This window comes from Syngnathus floridae, chromosome 13 (genome assembly GCF_059516105.1).
Source record: "Syngnathus floridae isolate MCC-2025c chromosome 13, RoL_Sflo_1.0, whole genome shotgun sequence".
NCBI classification, from domain to species: domain Eukaryota; kingdom Metazoa; phylum Chordata; class Actinopteri; order Syngnathiformes; family Syngnathidae; genus Syngnathus; species Syngnathus floridae.
Genome location: NC_142425.1, coordinates 9,855,926 through 9,871,241, shown reverse-complemented (window position 1 = coordinate 9,871,241; position 15,316 = coordinate 9,855,926). Strand labels below are relative to the sequence as shown.

The 15,316-nt window shown below is 44.1% G+C and overlaps 1 protein-coding gene across 1 annotated transcript; it reads left to right on the top strand.

Annotated features, from left to right (window-relative positions):
- The first annotated feature begins 462 nt into the window (after positions 1-462).
- ell (elongation factor RNA polymerase II) lies at positions 463-14,778 on the top strand. The gene is made up of 12 exons (XM_088393957.1): positions 463-721; positions 5,358-5,402; positions 7,806-7,927; positions 8,726-8,889; positions 9,083-9,333; positions 9,403-9,527; positions 10,560-10,641; positions 10,772-11,354; positions 11,817-11,880; positions 11,979-12,150; positions 12,230-12,274; positions 12,859-14,778. The coding sequence occupies exons 1-12, from the start codon at positions 587-589 to the stop codon at positions 12,961-12,963; spliced, it is 1,893 nt and encodes a 630-aa protein (XP_088250083.1). The 5' UTR covers positions 463-586; the 3' UTR covers positions 12,964-14,778.
- The last annotated feature ends 538 nt before the right edge of the window (positions 14,779-15,316 follow it).

The following is a 15,316-nucleotide window of genomic DNA, read 5'->3' as shown; positions in this document are numbered from 1 at the left end:
GTTTTTTTTATTTTTAAATCTGAGTAGGGAAGAATGGCTTGAGCAATTGTGTATTTTAGTCAAATTGAATGTATTTATATAGCCCTTAAAGAAAAGTCTAAGGGTTTTACGTGCCCATATGTAGGTTTGAATCATTTGTGTAATACACATTTGCCTAATTATGACGTAAACATGATCTAATCCCTCCCACACATAAATCGAGCCTGCCTGAACGTGTTTTTCAACTAAGTGCTTTTTACCGTAATCTTTTTTTACACATGAAACAAAGTGAGGGTTTGTTTTTGTAATTGCTGTAAATCGCTTTTTTTCCCTCTAAACCCTTTTAAATATTTGAAAACTATAACTAGATAAGTATTTTGTCCCCTCTTTTAATTTGTTATCTCAATTTGACGTGCTCATAGGTGGGCGTGTCAATTAAAAAATGTGCTGTCGTGACGTCATCGCGTGACGACAGTATTTGACTAGCCAATTCTAAAGAAACGGGAATTATCCGTTTACGGCACAAGTGCGCGCGTGCCCCGTGCGTGCGCGTCTATGCTTGTGTGTGCGTGTGTGTGTAGCGGCGGCGGTGGGAACGGCAGCCAAGATGGCGGCGCTGAAAGAGGAGCGGAGCTACGGGCTGTCCTGTGGAAGAGTGAGCAACGGCAGCAATGTCTCCGTCTTCCACGTCAAACTCACTGACAGCGCGCTGAAGGCCTTCGAGGGTTACCGGGGCGGCAAGGTAAGACCACCGCCGGCCCCGGCGAAGCGAGACATTTCGGGTTGAGGTGAGGCAGGGAGGGGGGTTTGTTGGAAGTGTGTCCGCGAGGCTGTGACAGGCGGCGGCGGGGGTAGTAAAGCCCGAATGTGGACGTTGGGAGGGGGTCGGTCCACTCCAACTTGCTAACCCCCCTCTTGAGCCCCGACAGGCGGCCACACCAAGGGAGTTTAGCGGCCGCACGGTTCTCCTACTGAGCCGCTTGACTTGAATGTGGCAGCTAGCTTTTTTTAACCAGCAACAGCCAGACTTGAGTCTCAAATTAACACTGGACACTCAAGTTTCATATTTTATTTTATTTTATTGGGGGGTTAATTTCCCTCCCTGGCTAGCTTGGGAAATATCATATTTCACTCCAAACTTGTTTCCAGAAAGTTTGGTAAGCTGTCAAAACAGTCTGGTGAAGCAGCCAGCAAGTGACCACACCATCAGTGGTATCTTATTTAAAAAAAAAAAAAACTATTATATAGTGGTGTTCTGATTTATGAGTTTAATTGGTTCCATGACCACCCTCGTAACTCACATCACTCATCTCAAATTAAACCTCCCCAGTGAAATGAATTGAACTGCCAATAATCCGTTCCAAACCCTCCTCTCCAGCAAACAAAAATTTGTCATTTTAAAACGATTAATCGGATTAAAAAACACGTTGGAGTTATTCCGAATGGACAAATTAAGATTCAGTTAGTTTTTTTTAGGAGGAGGTCTTAAAAAGTTGGTTGTCATAGTCATGATGGCCAGCTGAAGGAAACCATAAGTATGATGTGGCCCTCAACAAAAATGAGTTTGATGCTGCTGGTTTGATTTGTGCAAATAGCTCTGCCATGCTGAAGCTTCTGCTACTTGCCCAGAGGATTGCCTTCTAACATTTCAGCCTCTATAAATATTTGACAGGGAAAACCTGGCTGGTCAGGAGAAGTAGGCCTTATCTTCTCATGCAATGTTTGTGTACAGCGCCACTGACAGCTGATAAGCACCAACTATAAATTGTGGCGACTAATTACCTTCCTGTTTGTAGTTTAGTTTTGAAATACAGTACTGATATTTTTATTGGAGTGAATATTTGCATAGTAAAATTCACACGGTATTGTGTTTGTCTATCTTTTTTGGGGGGGAGGTAGAAACATTTCAAAACCATTTTTGCAGTATTGTCATGGTGGTATTTGATTTGTTTTATATTTTACGTTGAGCTTGCTTGTGTTAAAGGGACTGTTTTTTTTTTTTACAATGTAAACCATTCATGTCGTGATGCTGTCCAGTAGCATTATGGGGGGGTTGGGGTATTGTTTACGATGTCGTCCAATGTGCCGTCAAGCAGTGAGACGACCCCGGAGCGTTTCGATGCTTCCTGTTTGAGACGTGACTGTCAGCTGGTCGTGCTCTCATTACGACAGCAGCAGCAAATGATCCCTTCCACCTCTTGCTATGCCCTCGATTCTACCTTAGAAGGTGGAAAATTGCCAGCTGCACTTTTATACAGACATGCGTCACGTAGTAGGCAGGAAAATAGCAGCTTTGAGTTTACAGGCAGTGTAAAATGGGGCAGCAGTGACTTGCAGAGTCAGATAATTTACTAAAAACATACGCCCAGAACAACGGTATTCATTCAAAAGACGGAAAGTTTAGTCTGAACTACTGGCCTGGCATGCCTATTGAAGTTTTATAGTTTACTGGCATTTTATTCAGGTATGTGTGCATTTGGAAATGACCATGTTGTTGAATTTGAAGCAGCCTCAGAAGTGTATATTGGAACCTCCCACTTGTAAGTTCACCTATTCGCAGATGTTTATATTTTAATTTTATTTTTCCACTTCGTCGCGTTCCCTCAAAAAGTCCCAGGTTATTTCCGACAACGCCAATTTCTTGGCAAAGCCGTGCGAATGCGCTTTCGTTTGACAATGATTCAAATTAGCATTGTTGGAGCTTAGCGTGAAATCTGAGTGTCATTGTTGTTGCTTCTTCTAAAGAGCTTTTGTTAAACACAACATTTTTGACATTCAGCTATAATGTGCCATTTTCAAGGAAACGTCGGAAATCTAAGCCATCGATGCCTTTCTTAGTATTTTTCATCCGTTTTATTCTCATCGATTGGGAACGTGATACTTTTCATGACACACACAATAGGCTTGATGTGTGTAGCGGTGGAGATGAGCTTTGGTCGGTAGCTTGAAGCGGGTTAGCATGTGCCGCTGCAATGGTTATTTAAGGAATGCTGACTCTCCAGTTTCAGCTGATCATGGGACAGGGCGAGCGAGAGGAATGACCCTACCCGCTTGGGCCAAATACGACTCGAAATGTCACAGTAGTCCTCGGTCGTGTGGCAACCGGCGATCGCGTCACCCCCACCCCCGGGTGTCACGGCCTACACGCCAGCCACACTCCCTGACCCACAACACCAAAGCGGCGGCGCGTACGTCACGCCTTGCCTCGGGCATGCTTTTAAAGCTCAGCAGAGTGAGTTTATGCACACGCAGGTAAGCTCATGTCACTCGAATAATCTTCTGTCACTCATTAGGGGAAGTACTAATGAAACAATCAATGGCCAGACTTGTCTTAAAGATTTTGTGTTCGTTATTGGCATAGGCGGAATAAAGAAAGAGATAGATGCCCAAAAGAGTGAATTTTTTCACATTTTGAGTTACTGCAAAAGATGATGTATAAAATATTTGTTGGGCATCGCTGTCAAGAGAAGAAGGCAGGAGATGCGAGCATCGGGTGTTAAAGATAACACCTCTGTCCCAGCAACACGGGATTCCCTGACACGCTAATGTCGCCCCATCTCTGTTAGCGCTTTTGCTACTGCTTCTAGCTGCCAGCCCCATCCGCGGCCTTGTCATCGATCCCACGCTCCAGACCTGTACTCTGTCCCCAAGCTTAGCTCTGTGGAACATTCTGGGATCAGGTCCCACAAAATAGTGGCATGTCAGCAGCCTATTCAAACGAACGGGCTGATGGTAGCACTATGTTTGCGCAGCCGGGAGGGGGCTGGAGTCTGAACTGCTAAAAGTGGTGCGGCGGCGGCGGCAGCGGCGTTGAGGCTTGACCTAGGAGGGTGGCTCCATGAAAGGCCCGGTGTTCCTGGATAGGTTCTTGATGTTTGCACTGTGCTCGGCTCAAGAAAGTGAAACGCTCTTTTGCCAGAAACATTTCTGTAAAAATGGCAACAATTGCCCCCCTGGAACCGTTAATCGATTACTTAATTAATCGATATTAATCTTTAAAATGTTTTCTGATCCAATTCATTGACTCTACAAAAATAATTGATAAAATTATAAATTAGTTTCAGTCCTGGGTTTTTACTGTATCCACTAAAATGCAGTAGTTTGGAACAAAACTCTGATTTATGATTTATTTAAAGCCGGAACTATCAACAGTTTTTGACGAGACGTGTTACTTCCCTAAATTCATAGTTTCACCACTTTCCATCAAATGTTTGACCTTAAGTGAATTAATTGTGCAGCGAATTATGCGAGCAAGGTGCTTTCTGAGCAAGTAGCTGTCACATGGCCTGTGGAGTTTGCAGAACCAGCTTCACTTAGTCTGTCAGGAATGTCAGGGCAGGATTTGCAGCCAATTACAATGTCTTTTGTTTTCTTCTCAAACGCAAATGACAGCCAGTAGAAGCTCTGCAAAGACTTCACGACACCTCCGAGTCATTTTGAACAATTTGAAGTCAATTGATTGATCAGAGTCGAGTGACAAGTCGAAAAGTCGCAACAACTCGTGACTACTGTTAACGCTTTTGTCGCAGTTCACTCGTGACCTCGATTGGTCAACTATACATTCCGGGGAAAAAAAAGACGATTGAAGATGAAATCAAGTTGATTATAGGCTTGAGAAAAGCGAGAGTGAAACGTATGCCAGAGTACAAAGCGTGATTGACTTGACCTCGCATGAACTTCGAGTTCATTTGAACCGTGCGGGAGGGGGAGCAGCTCGTTTGACTTCCTCTTTGTGGTGTGTGCGTGCGTGTCCTCACTCTTTGCTGGAATATGATTCTAATTTCTCCGTTTTTCTGCAAAGAATCTCATTTTAATTGGCATTGACATCAAAATAAAAACCATGTGATTTTTCTTTTTTTTTTTTTATAATGTCAATGCTAACTAGGTCATGTTAATGCATCACACCAAATTAGTTCCTCCTTCCATTTTCTTCTTTTAATCTGGGTTGTGATTAAGCACAAAACGACAAGCCGCACAAAGACAGCAGAAAATCTTTCATCTTTTTTTTTTCCGCCCTTCTCCCTCTCTGGTAATGGTGACAAATGATTGCGTGTCACTAGCGGGCTAGACTGTGTGTATTCTGCTGCGAGTGTGGCTGAAAGTATTCGGATCATGTCAGCGGTTGGCTCCCACTATTGTCTGCGTGAAGAACCCCAATCATCAGTCATGTGTCTCAAGGACAAAATAATAGCACACTTGCTTGCTTACATTATGCTCGGCTCGCTATTGATTATTGACGACAGCTCGTGGATGTTATCGTTTACATACAAATATAACTTGCCCATTTGAATTTAGTGAATTGATGATCGTTTAAAAAAAATGTGTTGGGTGAATTGTACAAATTGATAACATTTGTCTTTTTTCTTCTCTTATTTTAGGTCCGGTCATCACAACCATTGATCACATTTAATGGAAACCAAGGGGTAAGTCATTTTTTGGTGATTTTTAAAAAATTTTTTTCCTGTGAACTTCTCATGGGTCACATTTGTCATATGTACGGATCAGATGCTTTGCCGCTTGTTTGTGATTGGACGTCGTGGCTTATTAATACATCAGATGCCTTCGAAAGCGACGCGGCAGACTCACCCAGTTTGGAAAAATGTGTCGAGGCCAGAATGTTGGGCGCGAGTGTGAAAGTGGCGAAATGACGCAGCAGATGCTTTGGTGACACCATTTCAAGCGCTCGCTCTCGCCGCTTGAACGAGCGTACGCGTCGCGATGGGGAAGGCAAGAATTAAAAAATGATTCCGGTAAACCTGTTGATAAGGCTGCAACAAATGTCCGAATCTCACTTAATATTTCAGTAAAGCTTTGTCGCTTTTCCGGGAACACGATGAGGTTCACTCGGCCGTCGGTCGCGGCGGCGGTTTACCCCATCCGACCTTTTGTCCACACGGGCGTCCATTGTCGCTCTACTTGTGTGTCTCTTCGGTCGTCTCGGCCGCTTTGGATTTGTCTGTTTTCTAATGAGTCCATCCTGAAAAGAGGTATTGTTTTCTTGATGCCAAGCAGAATGAAAAGATGAGCAGACTTGCAGGCAGGACAAAACAGGAGGGGGTGTTTGGACAGCCTGTTTAAATCCACTCGTACCAGTAGCCAAAGCTATAAACAGGGTATTGTTTGTCGGCAGGATGTGCTGTCTCATTTGGTCTTCTCGCAACGTCTTAATACTTCACCTCGTCTGTTTTGTGCTCGTAGTGAGGCGAAGCACTTTAAGTGCATTTGACTCGTAGCGCTGTACTAAATCAGAATTGATAAAAACAGAGCCTGGTAGATACACAAGTGGGTTTTAACCACTGAATAAAATGACTCCTTCTACTGGAAGTGGACTTTATTGGGGTTTTTTTTGCAGAGCATAATTTATAGCTAAGTGTTGCTGTCCTTGTTTGCCTTAAAGCAGCAGTTTCATAATACCGGTAGTGATTCTAGTCTCGGTATTGGTGCATTTCTTCTTTCGTTAACCATCATTCATTTAGCACTTCCGATCCCCCCTCGATTTTCCTCAGCAACAACTTGGCACTCTTATTCCATTTTCCGAGTGCAGTGCATTCCAACTTGTCTATTAGGCAACCGACTCTATTCCGACCATCACACTTACAAATTGTACGCATGTTTGGGCCTGGGAGCCATTTGGTGTGGGGGAGCCTCGCTCTCCACTCATTCTTCAAAGTGAGTCACCCAGTCGACTGCGTCAGTCCCTCTGTGGCTTCGCCCTCCCCGCATCACAATCCCTCTCACGTCCATCCCCTCTGGCTTCTGAGTTCTCCCGACTCAAATTGCAGCATTACATTTTACATCTCCGTAACGTATAGCTGCGATGGCCGCCAACCGACACTCACCCGGCTGCCAATGACACTAAATTACAAACAAACCTGCGCGGTTTATGTCTTTGCACTCGATGGGCCTCGTTTGTTTGGTCGAACGTGATATTTCTCAGCGGTCGTCCTTCGGTTGAGTCTTGTGTTCATTGTAAAGAACACAGTTGTCAATAAAGCTCATTGAAAAGGAATTGGAGTAACAACAAGTGTGTCATGCCACGCTAGAGTGGAGCAAAACGGACTGGAAATAAAGGACATGTATTTATAGTGGGCCACCTGCAGCCTTCACACACGTCAAGCCCTTCGGTAAACAGAGCCGATGCCTTCGACACCGTGGGGGGATGAGCAATGGACTGTACGCAATGGACTTAGCGCAAGATGTCACCATCAGAAAGTTCTTGCCTCAGTCTTTGCTCATATTTTAATTCATTTTACTGCCCCACAAGCGATGAGAAGAAAATTGCGAAAGCATTACGGCAAAAGTAGTTGCGGTGTTGTGAAAGCCAATTTTGCTTTGCAGTAAACAAACACAAAGTACTCTAGCTTCTTTATTTGTGTGAAATAGAGAAATACCTTCAATTGTTAATAGTTTCACAAAAGGTGGAGAATGAAAAGCAGTTGTGGAGCTTTTAGAGGCTCTCCATGTTTTTTTAGTAAGGAGAATCCTGGAGCACATTTGCCGCGGCCCCCGGGCGGATCTTATAGTTATTTCAAATTCAAACAATGACGTGTTTTAATTGTAATGAGATGGAAAAGAACAAATATGACATGCATTCCCACGCTATGGAGTTAGCATAGGTTTTCAATTATTTTGCATTAGGAAAAAAAAAGGCCTGCCATATATCCTTGGATAAGTGTTTTTATTCCCCTTGGTCCTTTCAGTCTGAATCTTGTTTCATGCTGTGGCCAAGTTGTCAAGTTAAACATTCCAAAATGTTTTCATTTTATTTATTTCACAATGGCGTTTCTTCCGTTCCTTTTTTTTTTGTCTCCTTTTCCCTCCTGCAGAAAATTTCAATACCACGGTCCGAGAATTCCAATGAACTGCACACGTTTACTTTCTACCTGTCCAACGTGGGCAGAGATAACCCGCAGGGCAGCTTCGACTGCATCCAGCAGTACATCAGCAGGTGAGGGCCAACACACTCTTTCGTGGCCTTGCTCGGTTGCAACCACATCATAAAATATATCTCAACTCGCTCACACTTGTCATGTCAGCCGACGTTTGTGAATCAGTTTTAGCGACGCCATATTTGTGAATAGGAAGGGATTCTCCTATCGTTTCTTCCACCGATTAATCGGCATTTGCACAGGGGTGTGTAGACTTACTATATCAACTACATCCAAACTCAGATTTGCTGCGTCCCTGGAAGTCAGAAAGATCTCTCCTCCCAGAAATTGACCTCCAGTTGTATGCAGTCAAGCATCCTTGACACTTTTGTTACCAAAGCACATCGACACGTCTCATTGCCGTCCCGCTGCGCAGAAGAAAGAAAAAAAAAAAAGCGCTGACTGAATCAAACTGGAACAGAAGCCAGAAACCAGAAAGGAGACGGCGAGTGTCGAAACTCTCACAGCAAAGCCGGTCACGTGGAGTTCAACCACATCTCCGAATGCATCCTTATCAGCTCGCCGAGTCGAATGACCAGCCTCGAGCTGCCGTCGCATCTCCTTTGCTGCCAAACTGTCAAAAAAAGGAAGCGGTCAGACGGAAAGGCATTCCGTGTGTTCGTGTGGAGAAAGCCACAGCTAATTGGGAAAGTAATGGGTGCATGTTAAAAGACTCAAACGATGACAAAATAAAACATGTTGTTTATTGAAATGCTTTGTCTGTAATAACACGCCACACTTTTTTTCCCCTACTGAGTCTTTGAGTCACCCCACCCTGTTCTTCCTCTCTCACGGTCTCTCCTTCTTTGTTTTGGCAGCGAGGGTAGCATTCAGCTGGACTGTTTGGGCGCCATCCAAGACAAGATTACCGTATGTGCCACGGACGATTCTTACCAGAAGGCCAGAGAAAGCATGGCCCAGGTCGAGGAGGAGACGCGCAGCAGGGGCGCCATTGTCATCAAGCCCGGCGGCAGATATGTCGGTGAGCGGCGTGGCGTGGCGTGCCTGAAGAAAGTTGCCAGGAAAACAAAACGCATCATTAAAAAATGAAAATATCCAAATGCATGGAGGGAGGTAAAAGAGGAAATTGCCCGTGCTGCAACCTCCCAAGCTGAGACGACCGCAGTTTCAGATGTTTATTACACTAATTACGATGCTTCCTTTTTACTTTTCAGGCAAAAGGGTTCAGATCCGGAAACCGGCATCGACCCTGTCCGACGTGGCCCCCTCGCGCAGGACCTCACGGCCCGTCATCATCTCCAGCAGCGCGGTCAAGAAAGCGAGCACTCAGCACCGGCCGCTCCGAGAGCGCCTGGTCCACCTGCTGGCCCTCAAGCCTTACAAGAAGCCCGAGCTGCTCCTCAGGTTGCAGAAAGACGGCCTCTTGCAGTCTGACAAAGACGCCATGGACAGCCACCTGCAACAGGTCACGTGCGCTCGCTGCTGTTACTCGCTGACATTATTCCTTACCACTGATCTCCTTTTCACCCTGTAGGTGGCAAACTTGAATGGCAAAGATAACACCCTCACATTAAAAGACTTTTTATATAAGGAAGTTCACAAAGACTGGCCCGGATACACGGAAGGAGACCAGCAGCTTCTCAAGAGAATCTTGTTCCGGTAAAGATTATTTTTCTGAAAATAGTCACACTATTGCAATTCTCACTATTGCCCTTCACGTTAAGACATACGAGTCGCCGGAAGCCGATTTGAATCTGTTTTGAGCGATGTTATCAGATGTTCCGTCACGCAGACATTCTAGTCAGAACTCGTGCTTGCGAGCAAACACCTGTCCTTTTAAAAATCGAGCCTATTGTGTATCAGGTGGCAACTGAATGTCACAGCTTACGCAGTCACGGTCTCAATAATCATTTTTAATTATGGATGTTTATAAAGCAGCAATTGTCTGAGTTGCCTCTGATGAATGACTTGTGACATGTTGCCATTGGAGCGATGAATTATGTTTATTGACATCATGAGCTGTTGGCTTTCTTCCCAGTGGAAAAAGTCTGGTTCCTCACGATCTGCTAGCAAGGAAATGCTAGCCTCCAGTCGGCTATTAATATAGATCAGGCAGCAAACGGCTCAATGAAACATGAAAATCATCTCGGAGCGTTTCCTTGTTTCAAAGAATCGAAAGACTGCGACTGCGGTCGATACCGGTCACCGATACCAAGGCACCCTCTTGTCGACGTTTGATCTGTCGTTCCCATGTAATTATTGTGTGGATTTATTTTCCATTCATGTCATAGTTGCAAGACAATTTATGGAGGGAAATAAATGAAAAAAAGGAGCAGCTTTGTTTGTTTTGGTGTACATACACACAGCTACTTGACTTTACTGCACGTGATGCAACCGAGTCCTAGCACATGCTGATCTCTGCAGTAGTTCGACTCCCTCTACAGTATTCCGGCCCCCTGCAGAGACACGAAAACATTTTGTGCGTCCAAGTGTCCCCCCCCTCTCCCCTGCTGATTATCAGCTGTGGCTCATTTACTCCGTTATGTTTGTCAAAAAAGTACAAAAGCTTGACTTTAGTCGTGCGCTTGCACAATTTGGCAGCTCTTGTCGGACCAGTCGCAGCCCATCCGCAACACTGTGGTGGAAATACGGTGTGTCACTTATTGGAAACGAATGTGTTTGTTCTTTCAGGAAGCAGTGCCAGTCTCGGAACAGTGCCGCTCCTCCTCCAGAGAGCCCGCCCAAGGAGTTAGCCAGCAGCTCACCGTCTCAGGTGAAAACACAAAACACACCCAAGACTTTTCGTAATCCCATGATGATGTCATTTTGGACATTTACCCGAAAACACAAATGTTTTGGACCATCAAGTCTGTTGTTAATATTGTGTTACTTTTGTTTGCCAGAAACGTCCCGCTGCAGACTTCATCGACCCCCTCGCCAATAAGAAGCCGAGGATATCGCACCTTGCCAGCAAAGCTGCACCCAGTCCTATTAATGGCAAGCTCAACTCATCCAACGGCAAAGGGGAGGCAGGCGGAGCGCAGCCGGGACTCGGCGCTCACCTGTCGGACGCCGCCCCGTCTTCCGGCTCCCAGCCGCTCCCCATGCTGGATATCCCGCGCCCATTTGAAGCGTTGTCAGACGTCAGCAACGACTCCAGCCATAACGGCAAAGACTGCGACGTCCAGGAAACCACGGCGGAGAGACTCGGCCAAGCGCCTACGCTTCCTTCGGCGACGGCGGCGGCCCCGCCGCCCGTTGGCGCGCCTCCCGCTCCGCCCCCCCGCGCCGAGTCGGCGGCCACCGGCAGCAAAAAGCCTAAGAAGAAATCCAAGAAACATAAAGACAAGGAGAAGAAAGACAAAGAGCGAGCCAGAGGTCCAGAAGAAGAGAGGAAGAGCCCACACTCAGTGCCTGAGCCTGACAGAACCTGTGAGATGAGCCCAGAAAACCTCAAAAGCAACAGTATTCCACTCAAAAGCACAAGTGAGTCGCACGTCTTCTCATCCTGGATCCTTTTCTCCCCTCATTTGTTTGGAGCAGGAACCTCTGCCAAAGATCATTAATTCCACTATTATAATAGTAATAGAGTTCCGTTTAACAAATAACAACTCTTTCATTTGCGCAGGGCGTGAGTCATTACGGGCTGCGGCGCAAAATCCATTCATGATTTGGTCTCATAACATAATGTATTTACATAATTTATTTAGAAAGTAATACGAGGGACTCAAAAGAGTCAGACTCTCATCTTTTGCTTCATTAGTCATCACTTGAGTGAGTCATCTTTTTCAAAAGTGCGTGACTCACTGATTTCACAGACTTCTTCTTATTCACCTTCATCCATGTGGTTTGATATGGTTTTTCCAAAGGAGTCTGGAATACAACGTGAATGTGCTTGTTATGGGGTTACCAGTAAATTCATACAATATTTTTCTGGTTGTTTTTAAGCTCTGAATGGGATGTGCAATAGTACGAGTATTTCATCGTCACCGGAGGTGGCCGACTACTTATTGTAAGTACTTCAACGTTGTCGCACAGTTGCTGTGTTTTTTTTTGTTTCCCCCTCCACATTTGTTGGTGGAACCTTTTTAAACTTAAATCCTCCCTTAGGAAATACACAGTGATCACATCTCCAGAGCAGCGTCAGAGGTATAAAAACGACTTCAATTCGGAGTACACCGAGTACCGCGGTTTGCACGCTCGCATCGAAAGCATCACCAGGCACTTCACTGAGCTGGACAATGAGCTGAAGAAGTTGCAGCAAGGCACAGACAAGTATAAGGTAACGTTTCTCTTCGGAGGCGTCGAATATCTTCGTGTAGCGCCAATATTTTAAAAAAGTGTTATTGTGTCCTCTGCAGACAATCCACAATCAGATACTCCAAGAGTATCATAACATTAAAAAGGTAAGTCAACTGATATTTCAGTGGAACTAAACGTAAAGTTATTATTGTGATTTGAGTTTCTTTAAAGCAACCACTTACCTATGAGCATCCCAATTCCGCTTAATACAAAACACAAACAAGGCAAAATACCATAAATGGGCTGTGACAAATAATATCAGATTCAAGGTGTGATAACACTTTAACACTTATGGTGAAGCAACACATGTAGACAGATAGTAGCACAATACTCACAGGCCAATATATTCTTCATCCTGTGTGAAGAGCAACAGTACCTCAGTTTCCTGAGGAGCTGTGAAGATGTCTGTATTATACTGCCCCCAGGTGGCCAAGATGCACATACACACACAGCAAAACGTGGTAATTTTATTTTTAAGTTGGCGTCAACATGATTGTGTGTTTTTATAAAATATCTTATCAAAAATATTTTATTTTGGAAGGAAGCTGAGTTGGTTCATTTCTATAAGGAAAGACAATTTGAGTGTTTTGTGTTAGGAGTGTGGTTACAGAATGAATGAAATTCATATCTCAAGGTGCCCACTATGTCTACATTTGTTTTGATTTTTCTCTCTCTGTGTCCCTTCCAGATTAATCCCCACTATAGCCAAGAGAAGAACCGCTGTGAATATCTGCACAACAAACTGGCACATATCAAAAAAGTCATCGGCGAATACGATCAACAGCAACTCTGAAAGTAAAAGTACTTATTTGGATGAGGAAAAAGGGGGTGGGAGGGGGGGGACGCCTCTGGAATATATATATTTTTTGCATTTGGACAAAGATGCTCTCATTTAGGCCAAAGGCTCACGTGAGGACTCGAACAAGGACGCGGAATCTTTGTCCTCTCTTTTCGTTGCGGAAGATGTCCCTGCCGGCCCTCGTAAGGCTTTTTTTTTTGTTTTTTTGTCTTTCCTTTCTTCCAGTGAGATATTAAAGAATCAGGGAATTAAAAAAAACAAACATTTCTTTCCAAGGAGATGTCTGTCCTGCTTTTGAGACTTGGAAGCGCAGGCCAAATGTTTGTTTCAAGTTAGGAAAATCAAAAGAAACAGTCTTCCCCGCCTTATATATTGAGATGTATTTATTTTCACAGCCACAAAATGACGGGGAATATCGGAGCTTTCTCAAGGCCATCTCTCCTCATTTTGAACGTCAGCCAGTATTTTATTCAGAAGCTGCCTTTTGCCCTTCAACTCTCTTTAAAGAGAGCCCACACATGTCGATGGAGTTATCACAAGTCTTAAGTTCTACTTTATTCACAAGCGCTTTAAAGCTTTTGGTGGCCAAAACAAAGCATCTGATCTAAGTTACAAATAGATGAAACCTCCATAAGAAATTGCCTAAAACAAGCATTTAACCCAAAAATACTCTACTGAAGCGATGGATTTTTGGAGGAATTTCAGGGTGAACCTAAAACTCACTTTACAAGTGTTGAATCACAGCGTGTCACTGTTCCAGTACTTTTTGCACAATTTTCTGTTCTCCCACATATTTTCACTTTGGATGCCTTTCTGTGACTCCTCCAGTGTATCTTTATTGAAACCTGGTAATGACACTCTAAACTCAGTGACCACATTTGAACAAAATGTATCGTACAATCAAAAAGTACTGAAACAGCTGCGTTGAAGTTCAAAGGTCAATTGAGGTTCCGTTGTTAAGGTGTTTTAGGTTCAACCCGGAAGCTTTTTGTGAAGAGCATAGATATCTCAATCGTACATTTAAGTATCTTCATTTTCCATCACGTTGCGTCCGCACGACTGTTAACACGAAGCCATCCTCCTCCGCAACAGACTTTTGCCCCGCTACCACTTTTTGCCTTTGCCCCCCCCAAAACTTGATGTCAGAAAACATTTGCGTCAGGGGCGGGAAACCTGAAGCCCTTGTGTGAAGAAGAAAAAAATCTGGAAGGACTGTGATGAGAAGCTCACAAATGCTCACTTATTTTGTCGTAGATTTAATACAGCCACCCAAAATGGCCCCCTGATAGGAAAAAACATCCCCTGCTTTATGTGAAGATGACAAATCAGCACTTTCCTCCGTCACCCTGCTGTTATCTGTGAGGGTGTTTGTTTTACTTATTTTTGTCCAAGTGATTTTTTTTTGGGGGGGGGGTTACTGGAGCAGATTGAGATCCAAGCTCCGCTCCAATGTGATCAATTGAACTCATGTAAGGATTTTTTTTTTCTTCTCCCTTCAGTGCTTTCCTCATGTGAGAATTTACAGCACTCTTTCTGTTTGCATACTGACCTGCCCTGGTCTCGATGAAAATTCAGCCAGGCAGGAGTGATTGTGCCAAAATGGCCTGTTGTGTATACATTTTCTTTTTCCTCACCTTCTCTTGTCTCGCTGATAAGCAAAAAAAAAAAAGGAGGGGGTGAGGGACTCGGGAGGCAGATGAGTCTGGAAATGTCAGCGCTTAAAACCCAAAGCACGCTTTTTTGAAAACCATAAGGGACTGGGACTGAAATGAAAAATCTTGTTTCAATAAAAATTCTTTCAAATCCTAATCGATCAAATTCCCAACCGTATTATTGCTGTCTGATTGTGCGACATACTTGTGATTGAATGAGATACAAAATAGTAATTTGGTTTCACTAATTTTGAAGCTTTTCCCCCCCCAGGAAATAGAATATATGGTGGCTTCTTATTACTTGTCTGTCAAACATCTTCAAACGGGTGAGTAGTTTTACTTTATTTTGAAATCATGATTCAAAACTTGTAGTAAAATATATTTGCCAAAAGTATTCCCAGAAATGTTCATATTTAATGTGATGTGAAACATCTTTGCCACTTGGTGGCAGCACACTCCTTCTTTCAACCAGCTTGGCTCAGTTTCTGACAAGTTTTTGTTTTTGTACTAGAAAGCAGCAAACTCAAGCCAAATCTTTTTTCCACACCGCACTTTGTATGCTTCCCTGTCAACAACATTTCAAGGCACATTACACGCATTGATTACACCATATTCAGCTGGGGGGTGCTTTTTCTTTTAATGTCCTCCATACTTCTCTTTAAAAGTCTCTTAAATGCAACACGTGACTGAGTGAG

What these genes read in the sequence shown, in the direction of transcription:
- ell (XM_088393957.1), top strand. Translation starts at nt 587, where the DNA reads ATGGCGGCGCTGAAAGAGGAGCGGAGCTACGGGCTGTCCTGTGGAAGA. An exon ending in TGGACAGCCACCTGCAACAG is followed by an intron (nt 9,334 to 9,402) that starts GTCACGTGCGCT and finishes TTCACCCTGTAG; the next exon opens with GTGGCAAACTTGAATGGCAA. An exon ending in AAGGCACAGACAAGTATAAG is followed by an intron (nt 12,151 to 12,229) that starts GTAACGTTTCTC and finishes TGTCCTCTGCAG; the next exon opens with ACAATCCACAATCAGATACT.